Source organism: Podarcis filfolensis (genome assembly GCF_964270895.1).
Source record: "Podarcis filfolensis genome assembly, chromosome: 3".
NCBI classification, from domain to species: Eukaryota; Metazoa; Chordata; class Lepidosauria; order Squamata; family Lacertidae; genus Podarcis; species Podarcis filfolensis.
In genome coordinates, this window is record NC_139606.1 from 63,620,021 (window position 1) to 63,644,794 (window position 24,774).

At 42.2% G+C, this 24,774-nt stretch overlaps 1 protein-coding gene and 1 pseudogene across 2 annotated transcripts in view; both read left to right on the top strand.

The window, feature by feature from the left end:
* Positions 1-6,481, top strand: part of AIG1 (androgen induced 1) — a 78,801-nt gene extending 72,320 nt beyond the window's left edge. The window contains exon 6 of the mRNA XM_083607833.1: positions 4,090-6,481. Within this exon, the coding sequence (XP_083463959.1) occupies positions 4,090-4,127 (38 nt within the window). The 3' untranslated portion in view covers positions 4,128-6,481. The remainder of the gene's footprint in view (positions 1-4,089) is intronic.
* A 10,135-nt stretch (positions 6,482-16,616) lies between these two features.
* On the top strand, positions 16,617-22,651 carry LOC310759998 (mitochondrial-processing peptidase subunit alpha-like; annotated as a pseudogene). Its single transcript has one exon. The product of its transcript is annotated as a mitochondrial-processing peptidase subunit alpha-like (transcript).
* Positions 22,652-24,774: the final 2,123 nt, after the last annotated feature.

Consider the following 24,774-nt stretch of genomic DNA (forward strand, 5'->3'; position numbering starts at 1 on the left):
GTTTCATGCAAACACCTTTCCACGCAAACTGATTGCATTGAAATCAGTACATGAAGTTGCTTGCACACTCATGCATTGATGTACATTTGGGCTTAATTTGAGGCTGGGTGTGGGTGTGTGTGGGTGTGATTATCATTGCCTGGTTTTGGACATTTAGCTGAGAGCATCAAATGACAACAAATAAGTACATAAATCCAGAAATTACTAGTGAGTTAAAGGGGGAATTAGCAAAAATCACCTTCCGCAACCACTTCTATTCATGGAAGCCTCTGCTGGATCAAAGATCATTCCATGAATGAAACAACACCATTGGGTGATACTCCTAGTCTCAATAAGTTCTGCAAAGGTGATTAAGGATGTGCCTGTTGTGATCCAGATAATATCTAAATTGGATGTTCTTAAAAAGGTTTGACAAGTACACCACATATCACAAAATTATACAATGAGCTTATGCCATCCTATAATAAAGGTTGGGGTGGAAAGAAAAAGGCATTTACAAGTCTGAAAGGTTTCCCCCTCTCTTCCTTTAGGAGTTACATTTTTTAAAAAACACACCACTACTGACAAAATAATTTGCAGTTACTTTTTCCAAACTAAACCACAAACATGGTAGGCAAAGAAAAATCTTCCCATTCTATGGGCCAGAGTCAGCCCACAGGTCTGAAGATAACATAATTTCTGCCAGGGTATTTGATCCATCAGCAGTAAAATGCTTCTCAAGAAAGGATAGAGGCTCTTTTATGAGGAAAAATGAAACACTACAGCTTGAAACCACTGGAAAAGTTTCTTCCAGCAGCAGAGAGGACACAGGAGACCAGAATTGGCATCAGCACAGGATCCAAAGCCAATATGCGTTTCTGGAGCTGAGCCATTGTTTTGTTTTCTGAAATATACTCAGAGTCGCAAAGTGATTTCATGCTCTTTATTCAGCTCATAGTGGTGAGGAGGAATGAATGAAAGTCCCCTCAAAGTATCTGCTTTATATACATTATTTACACAATGGGCTGCACATGATTGGCGAATTCCGGAATCAGGTTGTGGATTCACTTCTATCTGGAGCATGATTGGGTGGTTCCTGCCAACCAATCATACTGCTGCATTGTTCTAGGACCAATCAGACTGCTGCATTCTGAATCCTATTGTTCTAGGACCAATCAGACTGCTGCCTTTTGGATCCTATTGTTCTCAGTACATAACATTTTCTTAAACCTTTGACTGACTATCCAATTATTTTTGGTTTGTCAGCAACACCCAGCCCATTGTATGTAGACTATTGGCGATGTCCAAACCAAATTGCTTCATTACTCTGTCTTTCAACAAAATCGCCACTACCAGACACTTTTGCCCCTCTGCTGTAATTTGGACAGATATGGGTGTGTTTTTCAAAGAAGCCCATGGTAAGAAATCTGAGCCAAGCAGATTTTCCATTTGAAAAGTACTGTGATTTATGGTCAGATTTCCTTTTGAGAGGTTCCTTCTCATCTCTGCCCACCCTCTAGACCCCTGTCCTATTGAAAAGAAAGATAAGAAATTTCTTTTTGGGGATATGCAGCAGCACTGGAAACTTCCAAAAGAAACACTTTCAGAATAGATCGAAGGTGTTTGGCAGGGTGGTTTGGTCCAAATTAGCTAAACAGACAAAAGAACAAAACTTTTGCCAGAAGCTAAGAATAGAACTTTGCCCAGGAACAAGCGTTTGAAAGAGACGAATGTTTCCATTGCCAGAAAAACACAATCAATGGCCATGAATGAGTTACACTGTGAGTGCAATGCCTGCACATGGAGAATCCCAAGGGGGTTCAACAGAACCTGCACCCCCCTACACACCTGAACAAGCGCATGGACACACAAGCAGGCAGCACCTCTCACAGCCCCATCCAAGCCCCCTTCTCTGTGCCTTGCAAGTTACTTATGCTGGGCTTTCACTGCCTGGATTGCTCAAAAAGAACGAGAAACACAGTAAAGGATGCTGTTGACAATACCTGGATCTTTTTCATAGATGAGGTAAGTGTTGCTGCCTGTAGATTTTGCTTAAGGAAAATAAGACGGGGAAATTTTGCGATTTTTTTTAACCCGTTATCATCTGCTGTCTCTGGTTCCTGTGGTGACTTCAGCGGCATGTTTACTGCTTGCCACATTTCCCTCTATCGCACCTACAGTTTACAATATGTTGAATCTGTGGTGGGGTTTTGTTCTGTTCTGGTTGTTTCTGGGAATTGATTTTGGTTTTTGAAGGCTGGAGCCAGGCAATAGTTATAAAGAATCCTTTTTAAAGAACAATTTTAAAGAAAGTGGTTTTGAGTGAGGTTTTGCTTCCCATGATTTTCACACTCTTTATTTTGCCTGACGGTTAAATAGGTTTTGCAGGTTTTGGAACAGTAAGAACTGTTGTTTTTATCTCCAGCAAAAATGAGTAGTACACTCCAGAAGCAGTGATCCGTCTTTCAAAGTGTCTTCAGCTCTCTGAAAAAACAACAACCTGGTGACTTATTTCCAGGCTGTGTTTTGTCCTTGCTGTGCTTCAATGTTCCTCTATGGATTGTGGGTTTTCTTTGGCCACATTACTTTAAAATAAAATTAATATTAAAGGCCAAATGCACCCAGAGATACTTGTGCACCTACCATACTAATAACATTTGGGGGGGAGGGGGAGGTCATTAAAAAAATTGTTGTGTAGGAAAGTTAACTTCTGATGTCTCTGAGATTGGGCAGAAGTGGAGCAAGATCAGAAGCACCCCTTCCCCCTCACAGAGTCGAGGCATTTGCGTGGGTATTGCTGAACTTAGAGAAGATTGTGCCATCAGATCTGAAAGGGGAAGGAGGGCTGGGTCTCTAGTAGTAGAGAATGGGCAGGAGATGGGCACCTCAGAACTGCACCTCTAGAAGCAAAATTATTTGTATAATTTTGGTAAGGAAGGAGAGACTGGGGCAATGATCCTTTATCACTTTGGGATGTTTTATTGAAATCAATAAACCTTGCAAAATGTTGGCAATCTAAAAGCTAAGACTGCCACAGTCAAGTTAGTACATACCAACTGTAGGTCTGCTCTGAAATAAGTCCCATTGAATCTAAAGGATGGAAGTCTTAGTGGAGTTAAGTCTCTATAGTATGGCCACATAGCGGGGTGTGGCCTTACTGGGAATAAGCCCCTTGAAATCGTTGGGATTTACTTCTGAGTAACCATTGCTAGGATTAACTGCAAGAAATCGACCAATGGAATACTACTCAGGCAACGGCTGAACTTTCCAAGCTGCTTGCAGCACTTTAATTCATGGGTCTCATTATAATGAGCTAATACAGATATATTGTTACAATTACAGATCCAAGTTATTGGTGTGTTTGAGGTCTTTGAAATCAAGGATGACTGTGGACTGGTGTCACAGACAGCTGGTATAAGAATCTGGACATTTTTGTGTGGGCATAAATGTATATTACACTTAATGGCTTTAAAAGGATGCCCCCAAACCTACCCATCAGCAGTTAATAATATGACTTGGAGAACCTCAAATATTTTGTTGCTTATCCCAGCATAGACATTGTTTTGTAACCATGAATACAATACATGCTCATAAGTAAATAGACATCATGAAGAATGATCTTCACCATTATTCAACAAGGAACGAGGCGGAGGAGCTTCAAATATGGAAGAAATATATCAGACAAGCTATTATTTAACAGTAAAAAGCCAGTATGGTTGCAGATTATTTGGTTAGTCTGGCCCCATTTTGTCAGCATTCTGCTGCCTATTATCATGCATTGGGAAGGCACCAAAGGAGAAACAAAGGGCAGGGTTTGGCAGATGAGTCTCAGCAGCAGCAGATCTGCACAATGGGGCTCTTTCCCTCCCCACTCCCTCGCACACAGTCCAAAATTGGCCTGGGGGAGGGTGAGGAGAAGCCTTGGAACAGGGCATGGAGGGAGGGGGAATCATTCTGCTTGGCAAACCCAAATGCTTATACCCTGATAGAATGATCACCTTAGGATGTACAACGTTAAATTCCTCCCAAAATTTTGCAGAAGAAGCATAAGGATGCAGTGCCTTCCGATTTCCTCAGGTGTTTCAAAAGTTGTTTTCTGTTTGTTCTCAGGTATGGAAGAAGGAAAAGAAAAGCCTAAATTGGACTGAATGTGAAAGAGGAAAACAAGATTTGCTGCTATACGGAAGACATCTCAGTGTCAAGAGTTTGGCCATTTACATGAACAGTGCATCCAGGATACTTTTATTTTCTCTTTAAAAAGAAAAGGGATATTGATTTATTGTCCCACTCCTTCCTGATACCTGCCTCTGCCCATAACACTATATATGATACATTTCTCCACGACTCTTCTACACATGTAATTATGTATGTTACTATGTTAAGTGTCTTTCCTGTGGCAGCATTATTGAAGTCTGCTCTGTCTCTGATTTGGAAATCAGTGGGGAAATTGTTTGCATATCTAGCTGTATCATAAAGCCACGTCTTCAAAAGAGTGGAAAACTTAACACACACATGCAAATATTTTGAATCAGAGAGTTCTGTGGAATTAACAAATCAGAGAGTTCTGTGGAATTTTAATCATCACATTACGGACAATAAGTGTTTGGGACAATAAGTGTTTGGGACAATAAAAATAGGGCTATAAAAATTGTTAAAACAAACTGATTTAACTCAGTGCTGCTAAAGTACAAAACCACATCAATAAAAAACAAAAATAGTCTCCCTTCGTTCAAAAAAGTTCTTGCTGCTCAGGTGTTTGCAGGTACATCTTAATAGCACCACCTGGTTTTCTTCACATCTAGAAGAAATGGCAGAACTTCATCATACTCCTTCCAGGAGCAATGACAAGATGGACTCCTTTTATTTAATATTTATTTGGCACTGGGCTTAAATTTTACAGTAAATGAGGAAGACAGGGATTGGTGAATGGTAGGATTGGAATAGGAGAGCATCAGGTAAGAGGAGTGGCTGAGTCAGAGCCAGTCCAACTGCACAAACAACTCAGGATCACTTGGGGGAGCAAACCGGAGCCAGTGAAGTAGCATGCAATCTGCAAAGCATGCCCAAGGCCCCTTGCATCACCGAAGCAGGATGTCCAACCACCGTAGTCTCAGGGATCACCAGTCTCTAGTCAGTGGTCTAGGGTCTGGGAGTGGTCTACATCTATTGAGCAGGAAAGGCTTCACAGCTTGGAGAGAATATTGTCAGGCTTAGTTTTTCATATAGCCAAATAGTAGATGTCACAATAAATTGTGGAATATCCATTTTTAGTAACACCATTAGGGAGCAGAAAATTGCTAATCTGGCCTCCTGCACTTTGCAAACCACCAAACTGGCCACCTCTGTTCTAAATAGAGATCTGGGGGGCAGAAGTAGACTCCTCAAGTGGTCAGGTTCTTCAATAAAGTTATTCTAAAGTAACAGTAAGGACTTTTTACAACTCTGGGTCGTGGACACAGGGCATTCATGCAAACCCTGGAGAGCAACAGTGTGAAGTGCATATCTCACATCATTTTTGAAAACAAATTTATTTTCCTTACAACTGTAAGGAAAATCTTTACCACGTTTTCATTACAGCTTGGCAGAGCCTTTGGGTGCAGCAAGAGCTCACTAACAAAACTGTTCCATGAGCTGCATCTGCCCCTAAAACCTTCCACTGGTCAACGCTTTTCACAGAGCATACTAGGAAGAAAGACTCCAGCTAAACATCAGGCAGAGTTTTCTGACAGTAAGAGGTGTTTGACAGTGGGGTGGACACCCTCAGGAGGTGGTGGACTCTCCTTCCTTGGAGGTTTTTATACAGAGGCTGGGTGGCCATCTCATATATGCTTTAGTTAAGATTCCTGCATTGCAGAGGAGTGGACTTGGGGTCCCCCTTCCAGCTCTACAATTCTATGATTCTATATCCGTCTCCCGACAGAAGAGGAATTTAGACCATAAGCCTATACATGTGCAGACAGAAGTCAACACTTTGGGACTTCAGACAGTGTTTCCTCTTGGGTAAATGGGTATAGAACTGCAGCTTCAAATATAGTTGGTAAGAGAGGCTCTCCTGAGCAGAAATAAATAAAGATCCTCTCTACCTCTGGAAAGCAACGCTTTTTAAAAATGTAGTTGCCAGAAGCAAATGCACCAAAAAGGCCGAAAGGCCTCACTTTGGCCACATATCTCTTTGAGGAAATATTTATAGACAATGCTTGAAAGTTTAGTACAAGATTTTTCAACACGAGTGGTGCAATGTAAATTGAGGCTTCATTGTCAACAATGTGAAGTTCAGGTTGGTTAAAAAAAAAAAAGGTCTGTGCCGTTTTGTTAATAGTATTTGAGTGCTTTCGCGTGGCAAGGCTCGCATAACTCATTCTTTGCTGTTGGGACTTGCATGTCTGCAGTCTAAGTCTGTGTTTCTCATTGACCTTTTATTCGTTAAACACTGGATGCTGGCCTTTGTACTTTACTCGCTGCACAAATGGCAAATAATAATAAAAGAACTTATAATACTGAAGCATTGCAGAGCAGTTTACATTCCTTCTGCCTGCGGTGGCTAGTGTAGTCTTCTACTTTTGGCATTAGGCATGCTTCCTTGAGTCTCATTCGCCGGTTACCTTTTGTGGCCAGGGAGTTGCTGCAGTGTGGCTCCTTCCTCTGCCACAAAGTTAATGTCAGAGGCCCGAGGCCTTATGGGAGGTGGTCCCAGCTGCAGCAGTTTCCTACACCAGTGTCACCCCAGTTTCCAAGAGGGTGATGCTGACATGGGTCAAACCACATGAATTTCTCACGTGTGTTCTGGGGATTTTGATGCTACCTTTGTAATATGAAAACTTGTTAGATGGTCACATGCTGAACCTGAACTCAAAGCACCAGATCGACATCATAGTGATGATGTGTTCCAAACATGCAGTGTGTTTACAGTGGCAATCGACTGGTAAAACCCACACAGTAAAATCTCAACCTCGTACCAACACAACACCCAACATAATAAATTTACCTTTTTTCAAAAGCTAGTGAGAAATATTTATGGTTAAGGCACCTCTCTGAGAGCCAGTGTGGTGTAGTGGTTCAGAGCGGTGGACTTGTAATCTGGTGAACCAGGTTCGATTCCCCGCTCCTCCACATGCAGCTGCTGGGTGACCTTGGGCTAGTCACACTTCTTTGAAGTCTCTCAGCCCCACTCACCTCACAGAGTGTTTGTTGTGGGGGAGGAAGGGAAAGGAGATTGTTAGCCGCTTTGAGACTCCTTCGGGTAGTGATAAAGCGGGATATCTCTTCTTCTGTAATATGCTGTGCTAATATGTAGGATGAATAGTATGCATTTTCCTATTGGTAGAATGAAACCATAGAGCTGGAAGTTCCTTTAAGGCCACCTACACAAACTCCCGGCACCGAAATCAAAGCTGATATATCTAAAGATTTGCATCTAAATCTAGATCAGCTCACAGCATCCTCCAGGTTATATATAAATCTTGTTACAGGCAGAAAGCATATGCAGACAAGCATCTCTAAGGCTTGGTAGAAGAAAAAATATTCGCCGCATGCATAACGCCTTAAAATCCACATAAGAGAAGTGAATCAGCTAGCCCTAAATGTGCTTTGCAAGTGTCAATTTATCCTGTAATTCCAGTTTTATCAATTTATGGCTACCCAGAAAGCCTTTCGCACTATATATCTCCATATCATCAGCTACCTTGTTGTCAAGTAGTTCCTCAGTTACATGCTGCCCATTTATCTTCCCTTCACAATAATTCATTGCTCATCTTTCTTAGCGCAACACTGATTTCTTGGGCTGTGTCATGTTGATGTGTCATCCTAGTGAGAAACCACCATCCTAGATAAGAGTTGCAGTGATGACATTGTTTCAAGCAGATGCCAGAGCTTTGTGGAACACTCTTGGCAGCAGAGATCATGACTGCTGAAGATCAGCAATGCAGCCGCCTTGGTGAGTTTCCACTCAAATTTATTTAGTGTTTAACTGCTGCTAAACTGTTCTTAAAGCAAGCATTTGTCTTCAGTTCAGAGCATCTGAGATGACAGGAAGATCGGAAACCTTCTCAGTTGTGGTGTGTTTTAAATACGACAGTCGTGCCCTCGGGTGCTTTCTGTCTGTGCTTCCCACAGCCGTCCTTTAATGACTTAAAGATCTTGCTGCCACGCATGCAGTACCCTTCCCATGTGTTTGAACTAGAGGCATCAGAGGAACCCATGGGAAAGCACCTCCTTCAAAACTAGCTTAACATTTCAAGGGCGTCTTGACTGTGGCACAAAGTTAAAACTAGAGGTGTAAGAAGACAGCACGTTTTGTTCTGTATTTATCTCATGCAGCCCTGTTTCTGTTCCACTGCAATTCAAATTCTGCCCAAAACTGCTTTTTGTGTCTCTGTCCTCTGTGGCAAAATTATATAACGTCCATAATTTATGTAATTGATTACATAAATTGTGTAAGTTATGTTGTCGTTACATTATTCTGCCCCATTCATTTCACTGCAAAGGAAATGCAATGCAAATAGAGGATGGGGAGAAAAGTAATCAGTTACATATCATTTGTGGACTGAAAGCTACAGCAACAAAAAACACCAATAGTATTTGCTGGGTTGATATCTGTTCTGGACATGGGACAAATAAGCGAACATCAGCAATTTCCATCCCTACTTCTGTTTTTAGTTGAATTCTCTGACATCTTCAGTTGAAACAGCTTGTTTCCATTGGAGAAATATGGTTTTGAGGTTCATTTTCCTTCCTTGAAATGAGAAGTGGCAGAGTGGATAGAATATGTTAGCAAAGTCTCTTAAATAACACAGACAGGAAAAGGGTCCTGATAACACTTTACTGAGGAAACTGAACAAAAACATGTATAATTTGAGGAGAAAGAAAAGGAGAGGTCTTGTCCTCTTTCAGGGAATGCCCTCCCTAGCAGGGAGACATTCAGCCAAATGTACAGAGGAAAAAACCTCTCAGAGCTACACAGCCAATCAGGGCACACACACCCTGCTTGCTAGCAGCACCTACATCTGCTCTTGGCTAGCTGATTTTAACAGTTAACACTTAAGTTCCACATGGACTGTTGCACTTCCAACAGGGAATCGCAAAGCGTAAATGCTGCCACACTAACAAATCAACTCCTCACAGATGTGGAACAAACACTATATGGCACCTATAGAAATACAAGTTCCGCAGAAAGAAGCTGTCAAGCACAGAGGGAACGAGGCAATCCTTCAAGTAAGCTGGTATCTAGTTGTGAGGAAAAGGTAGGGTATAAATGTTTAACAGAGCAATCCAAAGTGGGTTGGAGGAGGTAGAACTGATTTAAAAAAAATACATGTTGCCCCCTACATGAATACTTATTTATTTAAAGTTGCAATCCTAAGTTCCCTGCAAGGCAGTAGAGAAAGCTTTGCCTGCAGAGGGAGTGATCCAGCCTTACAAACCCTCATCATGAGGGTCTGGAAGGATCTTTAACCAGTGATCCTCTGAAGTGGAAGTTCCAGTTTCAGGTAGAAAAGGAGGCTTGCTGGAGGGTGATGGGGGACAGATCCAATGGGAACAAAACTTTAAAAAATCTCTGAGAACAGAGTGAACTCCCCAGGCCTCCTGCCAGCTTTTTTTGCTGTAGGACTACAAATCCAGCAGGACATAGGAAAATACAGTCCCCCCACCCACACTTTGAATTGCTTAGTTAAGCATTCATAACCTGCCGTTCATTATAAAAAAGCTCACTGCTAAAACAAGTAAAAACAACATCGGCAATCGGCAAGATTAAAGGTGGTGAATGAACAGATGAACACTTCAAGGTTCGCGTTGTGCTTGTAAACTATTTTAAAAGGCAGGTGGTATGCCTGGTGCATTGCAGGGCGGTGGGGGTGGGGGTGGGGCAGAGAAGCCGACAGCTATGCCAGTGTTTGATTAGTTGGTTTGTACATCTCCCATTTCAGCTGTGGCTAAGGAACAGGCTGCAAGCTCTCTTTTTAATATTGCAATCTTTGTCTCCCTCTTTCATGAGGACTGTATTTATTCCACAGAGCTATTACACCAGTCAGGAGGGTCTGGAACAGCAGAAAGTGCACAACACCAAAGGCCAATTTAACACCACACAAACATATCCCTGCAGACTTGCTGTGCCAAGTTGATTTGAATGTCAGTCTGCAGCCGCTCCCTGCAGAAGAAGGAGGGGACTTTAATCACACTTAGAATTCATTCAATCATTCCTGCACAATATTGATCTGACGGTGTGAACAACAGCTTTGATAGTCAAAGCATGCTAGGTTAAAGTCCTGAATGTGCAACTTGAGTGCCTTCACAGGGCTGGATAAAGTATTTCTTTTTTGCATCCTACACGGTTTTTAATTCACCTGTAACTTTTCTGTGAACATTTGTCCCCTGCCATTGCTTGTTATTGATTCACATGTTAGGGAAAGAATGAAAAGGCCTTGTTCATATTTAGTGGGGAGGCCGTTGCAGCTGAATTGGCTGGCCACGTCTTGCTCAAATGCATGCTGTTTCAGCAGTCCTGAGACATTTTTAGCAGTATAACCCAAAGCTTCTATGTCTCTGGTCAACATCACCCACCTTCACTTTGGCCAGTCACACAGAGCCCTTCTTAGTCTCCTCCTTTCATTAGGATTGTTTGGGAAACGGTTTCCATTGGAGCCAGATCGCTGAGGCTCACTGGCATTTCACAATCCGAGTGTTTATCTTTATAAATACACAGGTTGAACACAGGTGGAGGTACAGCATGAAACACTGCATTAGACCCCACACTTAAGTTCACTGCTGCCATATCCAGGGCTTTTTTTCAGCTGGGGAAAAAAAAGTTCTGGTGCCTCTCAGGTGGTCGCCATTGCCATTATAAGAGAACAAGGGAGGTGTTCATAGTGAGTTCCGGCACCTCTTTTTCCAGAAAAATAGCACTGCCCATATCAGATCTTTTAGGGCAGTGTTGGATTATCCATGATCCACAGACTGTATCCGCCCCCCGGCTGCACATCTTTTAAGAACAAAAACCCTGACATACCCTCCTTCATACATATTGGTTCTATTCACATCTATCAGAAAAAGCTTAACTGCCCATGAGTGACATGCATTGCTGCCATTCTGCTCGCTGAATAGCTTTTAATCCAGCAGAGGTGTTCTCTAACATGAAAGAAGGGGAGGCAATTTTCTCCAGTTCTTCACACCAAATTCCACATTAGGGAGCATTAGGAACAGAATTGAAAATAAAACTACCAAGATCATAATGCTACCACACCAATCTATGGTGCAATTGCATTTGGAATCCATTGCACAGTCCTGGTTGTCTCACTTAAAATAAAGAGAAAAGAATATCACAGAGCTAGAAAAGGCTTAGAAAAGGACAGCAAAACTAGAGATTTGGGAGATGAGATTTAATGTGCTTTTTGTTATTTTGATAAATTTATCCATGTCACACAATGCAGTGCACTAGCTAATGATTATCAGACATCTTGAGAAATTCCAAAATCTGCATCCTACACAGTTCCCTCATTTTGCCTGCCCAAATGCCCCATCACTACACATAAATCCAATTTCTTTCACATCCTCTACCTGCTTCTTGCCACTCAAAGGTCTACCTGCCTCCAGGACTTTCAAATAACATTGGCCCATACCTAGCTGCTCCACTTAGATGGGGAAAGGTGGTGTCCTTCAAGTGTCATTCACACAAGGATTCATCTAGTGACAGAGACACTGTGTGGGCACTAAATCAACCAATCCATTTGCAACTGTGATGTCCTCAAAGTACTACTGTCATTCTGTTTCATTTTCAGTCCTTAGAAACCTGCCAGCTTTCCAAAATGTACACATATTTAACCTTAGCTTGAATGTTAACATACACGAAACTTCATGAAACTGAATGATTGCTATTCAAGCAGTGGAGAATGTGTGTCTCCCCCTTTAGCAATTTTACTTGTACTGTTCCGTTCCAAGGACTGTGCTTAAAAATAATATAAAGTGGATTTTCAGTTTATACATTTGCATAGCGTGGGATTACTGTCAGGAATTTATAGCTAGAGATCTGGAGGTGGCATGAACCACTGCCAACACTTCAGTGGGATGGAGATGAACCCAGCTGAACAAAGGAAGGTCTCTTTATTTATGAGATAATAGAGTATTACAAAAGTATGAGAATGTGCAAATTGCTTAAATGACTTCCTCTTGCATGTGGAAATTCTGATGTTTGCAGTGTGCAAATCTGCAAGTTTTAAGTGTGTGGTATGCATTTTCAGCTGCATGGTCTCCCATTATGGGTTTTGGAAGGAAAATGTTGCTATGGTAATTGCTCCTTTTTGCTGAATATTTAATTAAATGAAAAAGCAGGACATGCTCTGTAAAATATATACATGATATAATCTAACTAAATTTGGTCATGGCTACAGCTGCCGTCCTTTCCGCAAACACCTGGGAATAAGCCCCATGGAACTTGGGCCCTAGGCCAGTCTTAAGAAGAAAAACAGCTTTGCAAGAGGGGAATTTAAAGCAGAGAAGTGGCACAAAAATAGATGCTTAACCCCCACCCTCAGTTTCTGCATTCCAGATAGCCCCCTGGGGAGGGGTAGGTGAATCTGTTGCTTTTGGTTTCTATCAGTTTCTCATTTATTCAGTCTTAAGTTGGGTTCTCCCCATTTCCACATACATTGTGGGGTGGTTGTTTTTTTAAACATGTATGCATGGAAATTAATATGCATTTTGTGTCCATTTGTCTAAATCTATGTATTTGTGTACCCAGTTTTTACAGACAAGTAGAAACTTGCTTCAGTCAGCCTTTGGGGAATGAACCGTTGTGCTGACCCTGTTTTTATTAGGATTGCTGCACTGTTGTTTTTGGTTTATGCTATCATTTTTAGAGCTTTTTGTTGTTGCCTTAAATGTTTTAAACCACTATAGAAATTTGGGTGAAAAGCAAATAAAACAAATAAAAAGAGAAGTGGCAGACCATTTGGATGGAAGCTTGGACCGCACCTCCCAGCCCCTCCTAAAAGTCACCAAACAGTACTGTGGGTTTATTACGCTGTGGGGGGGGGATCTTTTATCATTCAGCATTAGCAGTGTTCATGTTGCCTTTTAAAAATCAGAAAGTGCTGAACACAAGGAAGGCTTCCATCTCTCTTTACAACAATGCCCCTCCATTTCCTAAATCTTTCATTTTTGTTCTGACACTCTCTCTAGTGCTGGAGCACACACCTTTGAATGTTTTGGGGCGTTTCTCATCCCTCCCTCCCCAAAGATGGTTGACACAAGAGCAGCTCTCCCCCTTCAGCAAGACTTAGGAATCCCCACCCCATAGGAGTTGTCACCCCCCTGGTGCTGGACATGGGCTAATAGATATTTTGTGCTACAGGAATGGGGAAGCATTATCATCTGGAAAGCTCTTAATAGGGATATAAAGGTTTAAATGTTTCATTTCCCACGATGCTTCTGACTGATAGCTTAAAATATTCAAATACTAGCCTGACAGAATAATATGAATAACCAAAAAGCCTGAGCAGTTGTCGTGGAAACCAGGGAGAAATTGTTTTAAGGGGAAGAACTTGAGGGTAGTTAAAGCTAACAGTTGAACTGCAAAGGGGGGGAAAGCCCTACATTGTGAAGGAAGTTAAGGCAAGGTCTGTTCGGCTACTGAATTAGGAGAAGAAATTCCTAAGCCTTGGGGATATGGATTTCAAGGAGCAGGTGGTGAAAGGATTGCAGGTGGCCAGAGAAATAACTGAGAAACTGTCTAGCAAGTTGTTTCACCCTATGATATGTGGTTATCCAGGATCAGTCCTCATCATCTTTACTTTCTCTGAGGTAATAGCAGCAGCCTGAAGCTCTTTTAAGCATCGCCCCATTTACAGAATAACTGCCATTACCTTTAAAATGGAAGACATTTTTATGAGTTACTGGTTCCAGGGCATGTGGTCTGGCACACAGAGCACATACTTCACACACAAAACAACGACATTAACATCCAGAATCTGGCTTAAACTGACCCAAAAATTAAATAAACGAAAGAAGCCTACGAAACTCAGAAGTTCAGCTGCAAAATGTGTCCTTGGTTCACCCTCTGCATACCTCACTATTGAAACTCTTTGGTTTTGGGAAACTCTCTGACTCCTTGATTAGCTCTGGGCTGGCTGAGTTCCATTTGACACAGGACTTATAGGGAGGATAAAGAGACGGTGGCTCTTTGCCACTTTCGTATTGTCTAGATTTCCATGGTTACTACATATTGGCCCAACCCTTGAGAAGGCTGCTTTAAATCACAGGACCTAAAACTAAATAGAAAAAGAAAGAAAAAACCCTTAAAGGACTGGAACGGGGGAGGGAGCCTTCTAGAAAGATTACAAAATATTGCAAGATCAGAGAACCATCAGCTGCAGCCACCTCTGCATAGGCATACAGTTGACTTCAAAATGATTTCATTCACTCTGGGAACAGCAAGGAGAATGAACAGTGAGGTAGGAGAGCTGGGGGGAAAAAACACATATGGCAACGAATGCACCCCATTTCAGATAGTGCATGGGTAGATGAATCTGAAAGGCCCTGGACCCAAATTTTCACAGCCCTCTTGCTTGTATGGTGGCTCATTTACCAGAAGTGTGTACTCGATTCTGATCAAAATAAGCCTCCTGGGGGAGGGGGGGTGTGACCCTGGCTAGCATGAATGCTGGAAGTTGTACCCTGTGCTTGCCTTAGAGCAGGTGTTCTTAACCTGTGAGCCATGGACATGCTTTGCCTCGCAGTGTTCAACCATGGACACTGTGCAGAGCCTATCACTGTGTGTGTGTGTGTGTGTGTCTGCATATCTGGCTTGAAGCCACGTTTCTGTGTAATTCTAACTATGGATACTCATTTCTGGCTGTTATCTGAAGTCAACTTGGATGGCTTTATACTAGAGTGTTGACTTTTATTATGAGGTAAGCCCATGAGATAAACCAGTAAGTGTTTTCAGCTGTCGAGCTAATATGAAAATACCTTTGCTGATCTCAATGAAGAACAAACACATCAACTATTATGAGGTAAATGTGTACAAAGCTTTAGCTGTCTAGGTAATGCGAAAATATCAAAACCATTTGAGGGCATTCTTTCTTCCATTTATTTGTATGAATGTTACCTTTTCAAAATTTTCTAGTAATGGGCCTATGTAGATACTAAATTTCCAGTTTTAAGCTCATGGAAAGTACATTAACTTTTTTACCTTTCTGAACAGTTCAGTCAGTTATGCCCAGAGACTGGAAAGTTCATTTTTTAAAATAACTACATAATTCTAGTTCAAGGTATCAAAGAAGGAACTAATTCTAGTTCATATTCACCCCTTTACAAAATGAACATGTTTAGTTCACAGTTCATCCAAAAAATCATTTGCATTCCCCCCCCCCCCCCAGCATTCAGAATGTTACAAGCTGCTGTGTTGAAGTTTAAAATATTCTTTAAAAGCCCGAGGAAACATCAAAACATACACACAGTGGAATGTGAACTGTTTACTTAAGTTCCCCCAACAATTATAATTTTTAAAGGCCAAAAGAGTCTAAAGAGTAAACAACACATGTACAGTAAGTGAATGAATTTGAAGATGAACTAAAAATCAATCAACGTTCTACCCCAGAATGAACTTAATTCATATATAGTTCACCTGGAAATTATGGAAACTACTTTCAGGTGTAGTTCAGAGATTTTTGAACTAACTCAGTGTACTTTGCTAAACGGAACTACAATAGCTGGTTCCAAACTTAGATGGATATGGTAAAATGTGAACTTCAAAAGCTGTTGTTTTTTTTAAAGGCATTGTTTCATTAGTATATTAGGATCAAAATCAGCTGGTGTTAATTAAAGCACACAACCAGCTGTGGTAAGCTCTGCATATTAAATAAAGTGGAGAAGCGCATGGCAGAGCAATGTTGATGGTGACTGTTGAAGGCATTTACAAAAAGAATATGCCTCCTGGGACATTAAGCCTCAATAGACTGTCTCATTTTCTGGGGAATACAGAGCTCTCCTTAGGCAAGGAGATATTTCCCGAGTGTCTGCCCTCATTATACAAATAGCAAGGGAAATGCAAAGGGGAACAATCCAAATAAGTGTTTTATTAAAAGGCAAAGACAAAAGCAGAAGACCAGAGGCAAGAGGAGCAGCTGCATGAGCTGTGTTGTCCCTGAGTAGGAGGGAGATGTTTGTCAAAACACTGCCCACGGGACCATTAGAAGATGGTGTTTATGACTTACTCTTGAACACAAGCTGTCTAAGACACAACCAAAGGCAGAACCAGCACGGGGAGATCTCAAACCAGCTCCAGATGGGCTCCCTGTGCTCCATATTTGGACAGGGGCAAATGAGGACACGGATATAAATATATCGGGACAGTCCCTATTCTCTGGTACCTGCGCCTGAAAAATAGTTGTCCCTATTTTGTGTTATCTAGAGGCCCGGGAATGCCTCTGTCATTATTACATACAAGAGGAATGGATTATACTGCAATATTGGACCTGTTTTGCCTTGAAAAGGGAAAGCTGTCTTTCTGGACCATCTTTGGGAAACAAGTATTTGAAATTTAAATTTTATTGTATTTTATTATTTTCACTTGCCTTCATAACTGGAACCAAACCGGATCCTATAACTTCTCAATCAAGCAAAGTAGTCTATTCTAATACCTAAAATTGAAAGGAAGTTCAGCATTTAGTGGAATGATGCTTACTTGCCTAGGAGTTTTCTGTGAGCACTTGGAAATCCTTGATGCCCAGCCAGCACTGCTACAATTGTTCTGGAAAGAGGATGAGTCTTTTCCCAATGTTGCATTGTCAGGATGGAAAGATCTTCGAGGAACCTATAGCTCTTAAAGACTTGCTGTCTCTTTCCATAAAACATTAGCGTTGGCACACCTACCTTGTTCTGCCTTCTACAATTTCATCTGATTTCCTCAATTTCACACATGCACACTTCTGTAACTGATATTCTCTCCCCATCTGACCCCCAGAAGTTAGAATGGTATAGGGATTTTGCTTATGATCGTTATTGAACAACCTTGGATATCAGAACCATGTCTGCTCTATTGATTGTGGCTGATCTAAAATACCCCACCCCACCCCCACACTCCAAGCCTGCATACCAGTCTGCCCTACAGACATTTATTGGTTTTGTACTGGCTTAATAGCATTGCATTCTATAAAAATAATTCCGGTGAATGCTTGATGAGGACCATGAAAATTCTTTCCTAACCCTCCTCTCAAAATTAGGGTTCCCTGATTTACTGTTAAGCCAAGTTGACTCCATCATATAAACACACTTTTGGGGGATGTGAATATCTCTGGAGGACATGAGACCATTTTGAAGCAAGTTCTGTCCGTCCATTTGAAATGGAGTTCACAAGTCCAAGTGCCAACTTAAGAGAAAACCACTAATGCCCAACACTATCCGGACCATGGTATACCACACAAGCAGAAAGTAAACATAACCCAGAATGGTTCCTGCTAAGCAGATATCTCTGACTCAAACAAGGGAACCAAGCTACATGCCATAGGGATCAGAATTAATAAGATAAAACAGAAATTAAAATATGATATAGACATAAATACTACAACACAGGTACTAGCCCTATGCAGGTACTCTCCCTGTGTGAGAGAATATATTGTCTAGTTTGTTCTGTCCTGAAATATGAGGCTGAAAACAGTTCAGTATGCTCTTCAAATAGCAGCCACTGGTTTATCAGTTCAGACATCATGCACACCAACTAATTACTCAACACTCAATTTGTATCTCAACATGTGAACTACCTCAGTGTAGGAAATACTATTTTTCTGCTGTGATATGAAACCTCAATCAGTGTTGGTTAATTTGTGATGGCTCTTTCACAAATGCAAGTCATTCCAGTCATGAAGTGATGACTATGTCACATGAATAGGACCACAGTTGGCAGATGTGCTTAGCAAGGGGTGTAGCTAAGGAGGGAAAATGCCAGAAAAGACAAACAGGATGCAACATGGTTAGATCCACTAAAACTCAGTCCTGTGGCTCTTCCATTTCACGCAGGGGAAAATGTAAGTTTATTGGAAATTTATTGGTTTGGAGGAAATGAAGCAGGCTGTTCTTCATGCTGGGTGGGTCCAGTTTTTATAATATGTTTATTGCTTATGGTCCATTCTTATGGCCAATGAAGGAATCACTTCTCCATCACTCCCAGTACAGGACATTAATCTGTGCAGTCTGCCGGAGAGTGCAGTGACTGCATTTGTTTTGCTTGGTAGTGAAAATTCTGAAAGGGAGACGGAGGTGACTTTTATTGGATTAGGCAACTAGTGATTGGCTCAGTTTGTTATGATCTGTCTTTATCTCATTCTTCAGACTAATGGGTTCTGTCAGATACAAAACAATTCGGATAGGAAATTAGCATAAACACTGTTTATTCTCCTCCAATACAGCATGTTCTTTCTGCTGTTTGACACAGATGCTAGCCAAATTTGGCGCTTATGGAGAATGAGGCAGGTCCTCCTTTCCAACTGTTGTATTCTAGAAATTCCCCATTGAAAGCAAGTTATTTTTAAAAGCCAGCCAACTTCTCTCCCTCTTTCTCCTAGCTGCACTGGAGGATGACTCTGCTTTGAGAAAGGGGATTGGTCTCAGGCTTGAATTTTCATGGGCTCTCTGCATGTCAGTCTCATCTCCTAAAACACATTTTTAGCACATGTGCTGAAAAAGAAAACCTAGAGATCCCACCCACCCCTGCCGACAACAAGGCTTTGACTAAAAAATATTTGGTTCTGCTTCTTTTCACTGCCAGCTTTTGCAAAGCAAGCTTCCTCCAGAGTGCAGATAACCCCCAATTAATCAAGCCAAAGGCTACAGAAGGAGCCATCCCTCCGCCACCCAGTGTGACCTGGAGAAAATTGCTTTCTGACCCCAAGTTCATCTGAACTTGAGCATGAGTAAAATTGTGCCACCAGACCTTCCCAGCAGAAATTATGCTGGGGTGCAAGTGCACTATTATAACTCTGATGCAATGAGAGCAACTCCCCACACCTTCCTGTACCATGCTGCTAACCCTGAACCAACAACAGTCGTATGGTAATTGTACAAATGTAATAGAGAATGGAATGGAGCCTTGCTCCCACTGAGAGGGAGAAGAATCTATTCAATTTTTCTAACTACAGCTATTCCACACTGATGGAGCTTTAAAGAAGGCTCAAAGTATGCTTTCCTTAGGAGTGAAGTGTTCTAGAAGGGATTTCTTGGCAGCCAATCTAGTCCTTTTAGCATCCCATTAACTTGCATGTGATTTGGGAAAGATCTGCTACTGGAAATTAGAAAAGCTGTAGAAAGAGATCCGGAAGTGTCAAGTGGGGACTTTATTCTCCCTTCCTTTTTACTCTCACCTCCTCCCTCCTCTCTTGAATCAGCTGACTTCAGCTCCGCCTCTTAAGCCAGCCACTGGCCAATCCACACTGTTGTCCTCAACTGGCCAATCCACATTTGCCTTGCGTGACTCACACCTCTCCACCCTTGCCGTGAGGGGAAGCCAATATGGCGGCCAAGGTGGTCGGTCAGGGCATCTGGAGCTCCGCACGGAGGTTTGAACTAGTTGCATACAGGAAATACACAGTGGTGGAAGCTATCCCAGCATTCCCCTGGCAGCTCCTCTCCCTGGAGTGCCAAAGCCAGTCTTTGCCACCATTGACGGCCAAGAGAACTTTGAAACCACAGTGATCACCCTGGTGAACAGGATGCAGGTGGCTTCTCAGAACATATTTGGACAGTTCTGCACAGTTGGGGTTCTTATAAATTAAGGCTCAAGATATGAAGCAAAACATACCAGTGACATTTCACGCTTTCTCGAAAAGCTTGCCTTTTCTTCTACAGCTCAGTTTGGCAGTAAGGACATGATCCTCCTCACTTTGGAGCAGCATGGCGACATCTATGATTGTCAGGTGTCAAGGGACACCACCATGTATGTCATTTCAGCCGATGCCAGAGGCCTGGACACTGTTGTCCGTCTGGGCTACAGCCCAGATTATCGGATGAGGAGATTGAGATGGTGCACATGGCAGTCCGCTTTGAGCTGGAGGTGTGAGTTTGGGGCCCACCCCCATCTTAGAGATGACCCACATCATGATTGGGCTGGAAACTTGGGCTGGAGGAAGACTTTATCCCCTTTGCCATCCTGAACATGCTGCTGGGAAGAGGCGGGTCCTTTTCCATTGGGGGGCCAGGCAAAGGCATGTTCACCCAGCTGTATCTCAATGTCCTCAACCAGCATCACTGGATGTACACTGCCACCACCTACCACCACAACTAGCAGGATGCGGGTGGCACTGTGGTCTAAAGCACTGAGCCACTTGGGCCTGCCGATTGGCATGACGGGGTGAGCTCCCGTTGCTCGGTCCCAGCTTCTGCCAATCTAGCACTTCAAAAGCATGCCAAAAAATGCAAGTAGAGAAATAGGTATCGCTCCGGCGGGAAGGTAGATGGCATTTCCATGCGCTGCTCTGGCTTCGGTGTTCTGTTGCGCCAGAAGCAGCTTAGTCATGACCTGGAAAAACTGCGGACAAACGCCAGCTCCCTTGGCTTGTAAAGCAAGATGAGCTCCGCAACCCCCGAGTTAACTATCAGGGGTCCTTTACCTTTTTTTTTAACCATCACAGCTATGAAGATGCAGGCCTCCCATGCATCCATGCCAGCATGGACCCCAGGCAGGTTTGAGAACTGTGGAAATAATCACCTGGGAATTCATTTTAATGGCAGGAGCCATTGGAGAGGTTGAACTTGAGTGAGAAAAGTTCCATGAACTTGAGTGAGTTGCAGTCCATGCTGATGACGAACCTGGAGTCTCAGCCAGTTATTTTTGAGGATGTCAGAAAGCAGGTGTTGGCAACTGGCATGAGGAAGCTACCCCCGAGCTCTGCATCTCGAATGGCCAAGTGAATACCAGTAACATCAAGAGAGTGGTAATGAAAATAATGAGGAACAAGCTGGCTGTAGCCTCCCTGAGGGACTTGGCGAAGCTGCCCACTTACAAACACATCCAAGGAGCCTTTTCTAGCAAGGATGGGCGGCTCCCAAAGATGTATTAGCTTCCATTAACAAGCTCTCTCAGATCCACTTGTTGAGATTTGTGGTTTCCTTGCCAAAGTAGCTCTCGTGTGTTTGGCCTAAAGGTTAAGGTCATGCAAATATATAACACGAGAAGAACCTTGCTGCATCTGTCCATCTAGTAATGTGTTCTCACAGTAGACAACCAGATGCCCACAAGTGGTATACTTGTGTTCCTCAGCAACTGGCATTCAGAGGTCTGTCTTTTAATGCCACAAGGTATGGATTGTCAACCACAAATATCAAAATTAGACAACTTCTTTTTTTGAAGATGGGGCAGGATCAAGTAAACACAGACAACAGCTGGTTCAGAAGGAAGAGAGACCAGAAAAACAAGTTTTTTCCAACAGAGAAGGTATAACAATCTTCATCAAAGAGGGGTACTGTGCAACCAGCTGATAATGAGATTTAGCAGATCCGACTGCACTGCTGGATGTGCTTCTTTACTGTGGGTCGTTCAAAATATTAAAGTTTCCACAGAGAAAGCAGTTATGCACATGATTTTTTAATTTTTTTGCTTTTCTCTACATATAAGCAATATGGTGAGACTTGTGCCTACAAAAGAAAGCATTATTCACTTGTTATAGCAAAGAAACGGCTCTGTTTTGACACCCCGGTTTAAGATGAACAACAGCAAAACCCATAATATAATTTCATCCTTCCCGCAGGTCACCTGTTGCATGAGTTAACTTCAGTCCTCTGTGTTGTCTCTCCTGATTCAGACATGTACACACAGATTCTAGATCTTTCAAACAAATTGGAAATGCCTGCAATTCCTCAGGAAATTAGTTCCCATAGTGGAGGAAGACATAAAAAGAAGCTATAAAATTTCTGAGTTCTAGGTGAAGATGACTTTCTGATAGGATTTTATGAACTCTTTAGCCAGCCCCCACCACCACCACCGCTGCCGCCCATCTGCTAAGACACTTTTAAGAAAGGAGAAAAGGGTGGGCGGGTTGTTCCGTTACAGGCAAGGTCCTTCCCTTCCTTCACTCACTCACTAAACTCAAAAGTGGATTGTTTTGAAATAAACCTTTCTGTGCTCATCTACTTCATTGCCTCCAGGAGTAGTGCTTTGTGGACGATGAGAATGCTGGTCACCAGAATTCTACTAGAAGGTTCAGCACAGAAAGCAGAACTGCTTGTAAAGAAAAAAGAGGGTTGCTCCAATACCCATAATAGAGATTTATTTGTTTACATACTACTCAATGGCAAAAGAGGCTTCTGTCATGGCTGAAGACAGAAATGTGGAAAATACAGGTCTGTGCTGCTTCAGAGAAGTGGTTGACGAAGTAGGACAAGACACTTTGGCTGTAATCCTATATACCGGGGGGGGGGGGGACCTCCAGCCCACTGACCAAATTTAGCCTGCCACAGTTCCCAATTTGGAGAAGGCCAAATGGCCACTTACCCCAAGCCATGCCCACTTGTCCCACGCCTGGTCTCAGGTGTCATTAGGTGTGGAGCAGCTAGAGAAGGACTTTCCAAACTTGGGTCTCCAGTTGTTTTTGGACTACAGTTCCCATCATCCCTGACCACTGGTCCTGCTAGCTAGGGATGATGGGAGTTGTAGTCCAAAAACCAAGTTAGAGATGCAGCAAGATCAGCTGCATGACCAGCTGACCAGCTAATCCCTGAAGAAAGCAGGCTTGAAGTAACCACCCACCAGCCCACTAGCTAGATCAGGGTTCCCCACCCCTGCTATATCTGCTTACACGGAAGTAAGTCCCACTACACTCCTTTAATTCCTCTCAACAGGCCTGACTGACATACTGGTTCTTTCTAGACTTTTATCTGGTGCTTTCCCTCTTCATCAAAAGCCGGTTCTTAATGTTTAGCCTGCTCTGCCTACAGACCAGCTCTACCATGTTTACTTTGAGAAATGTCCAAAGGGGAGAAGGGGAATCTGTAGCCCTCCAGATGTTGTTGGACTTCAACTCCCATCAACCCTGGCCAGCATGGCCAAGAGTCAAGAATTATGGGGGTTGTAGTTCAACAACATCCGGAGTATCACAGGTTTCCTATCGTTGTTCCAGACAGTGCGTTGCAGCAAAAACACTGAAGAATCTTGAAGCACCTTAAATAATAACAGATTTATTCTAGCATAAGCTTTTGTGGAGTAGAGACCACTTCAGCTGCCTGAAGTGTTAGCCTCAGTTGGCAGGAATAAACAGAAGTGTAGAGAGAGAAAAAGATGGGAATGGAAAATTTAAAAATACAGACTGTGAAAAACTGAAATGTATTCAGAATGAGCACAGTGGTCGTTTCCAACAGCAGTAAGTCGTGATAACAGCCCGTACTTTTTGCATTTCATTGCCATTTGCCTTTTCAGTTTACATTTTCCTCATTACACCCATATGTCCATTGTATATAATTTTGGGGCCAGCTCAGGATAGATAACACATCAGGACTCTTAAGCCATAAATGCTTATGCTGTAATAAATGTGTTCATCTTTAACTTGCCATGTGACTCTTTTGTTGTGCTTGAAGAGAGCTCTACTGAATTCAACAGGATTTTCTTCCAAGTATATGGGCATAGGACTGAGGCCTTATTCCTTCTCTGGCATAGGCGGGGATCAAAACTTAATAATAGCAATGTTGTGATTTCATGGAAGAACTGTTATCTCTTTACTGCAGCTGGGTGCATGAGTCTGGACGGGAGGATAGGCAGGCTTATATATTCATCTGTATATTCTCAACAGATTGGCAAAAGTGCTCAGGGCGTTTTAGAAGCAGAACCTCTACAATCCAAAGATTAACCCTTTTGAAAAAAACTAGGCACATACAAATCAATGCAATATCTACATATGATTGCACATATAATCTGAACCAGTGATGAACAACTTATATATATTAGGGACTATTATGTTTTCCATACAGTGGGGTATATGTATTGTGGGAGTCACTTACTGGTTGGTCTCCATAATAAGGCTAATGCCGTGAATATTATAAATTACAAATATTTGTACTCCATGCTATCAGAACAACTCACAGTTTTAAAACAGTTATTTAAAAAACCCTCATTATAAATATTTACCACTACCAGCAGCATAAATACGTACAGCTTCAGGATTAAAAATAACCAAAAGTTAACACTAAAGACTACTGGTAAAGCAGATGGCCAGGCCAAGCTAATACTGTACTTATCTGGTCAGTTGGCAAGTTCCATTATGCATATGTTAAATATTAAAACCTGTGTGGAATTAAAGTGTGGAAGATATATATTTCTTACAACTTGAAAACACGGCAATCTTTTTTTACTAGTGGAAATGTCAGCAACCTTTTTCTTTATTTTAAACTTGCACTGATTACTGTTGTTTGGCTACAAGCAGTCAGAGAAAATAGGCATGTGAGATATCAGTTAGCCTAAAAACAGCTTATATGGTTCAGAATTGCTGAGATCTTGAGATTCCTTGTCACAGCAGCAGTCCACTAGGTGGCAATCCTGTTATGCATGGCAGAGTACACTGTGGCTCAGTATTAGTGCTTTTTGCACCTTTTGGAGCTCCTGTACGCTGCAACAGCTCGTAGATGGAGTTTAGTCCAAACAGTTTGTTAGCAGGGGAGGAACCGAGTTTTCCATGGAAGATTTCTGATACAATATTGGGGCACGTTTTTTCTTGAAGATGTTCTCCCCACACATACAATGGCTTAGAATCCACATTGCCATACTCATGAATGTTGCAGTTGGGATTAAAGCATGCATAATGGTTGCAACCCTGTTCAGAAAATTGT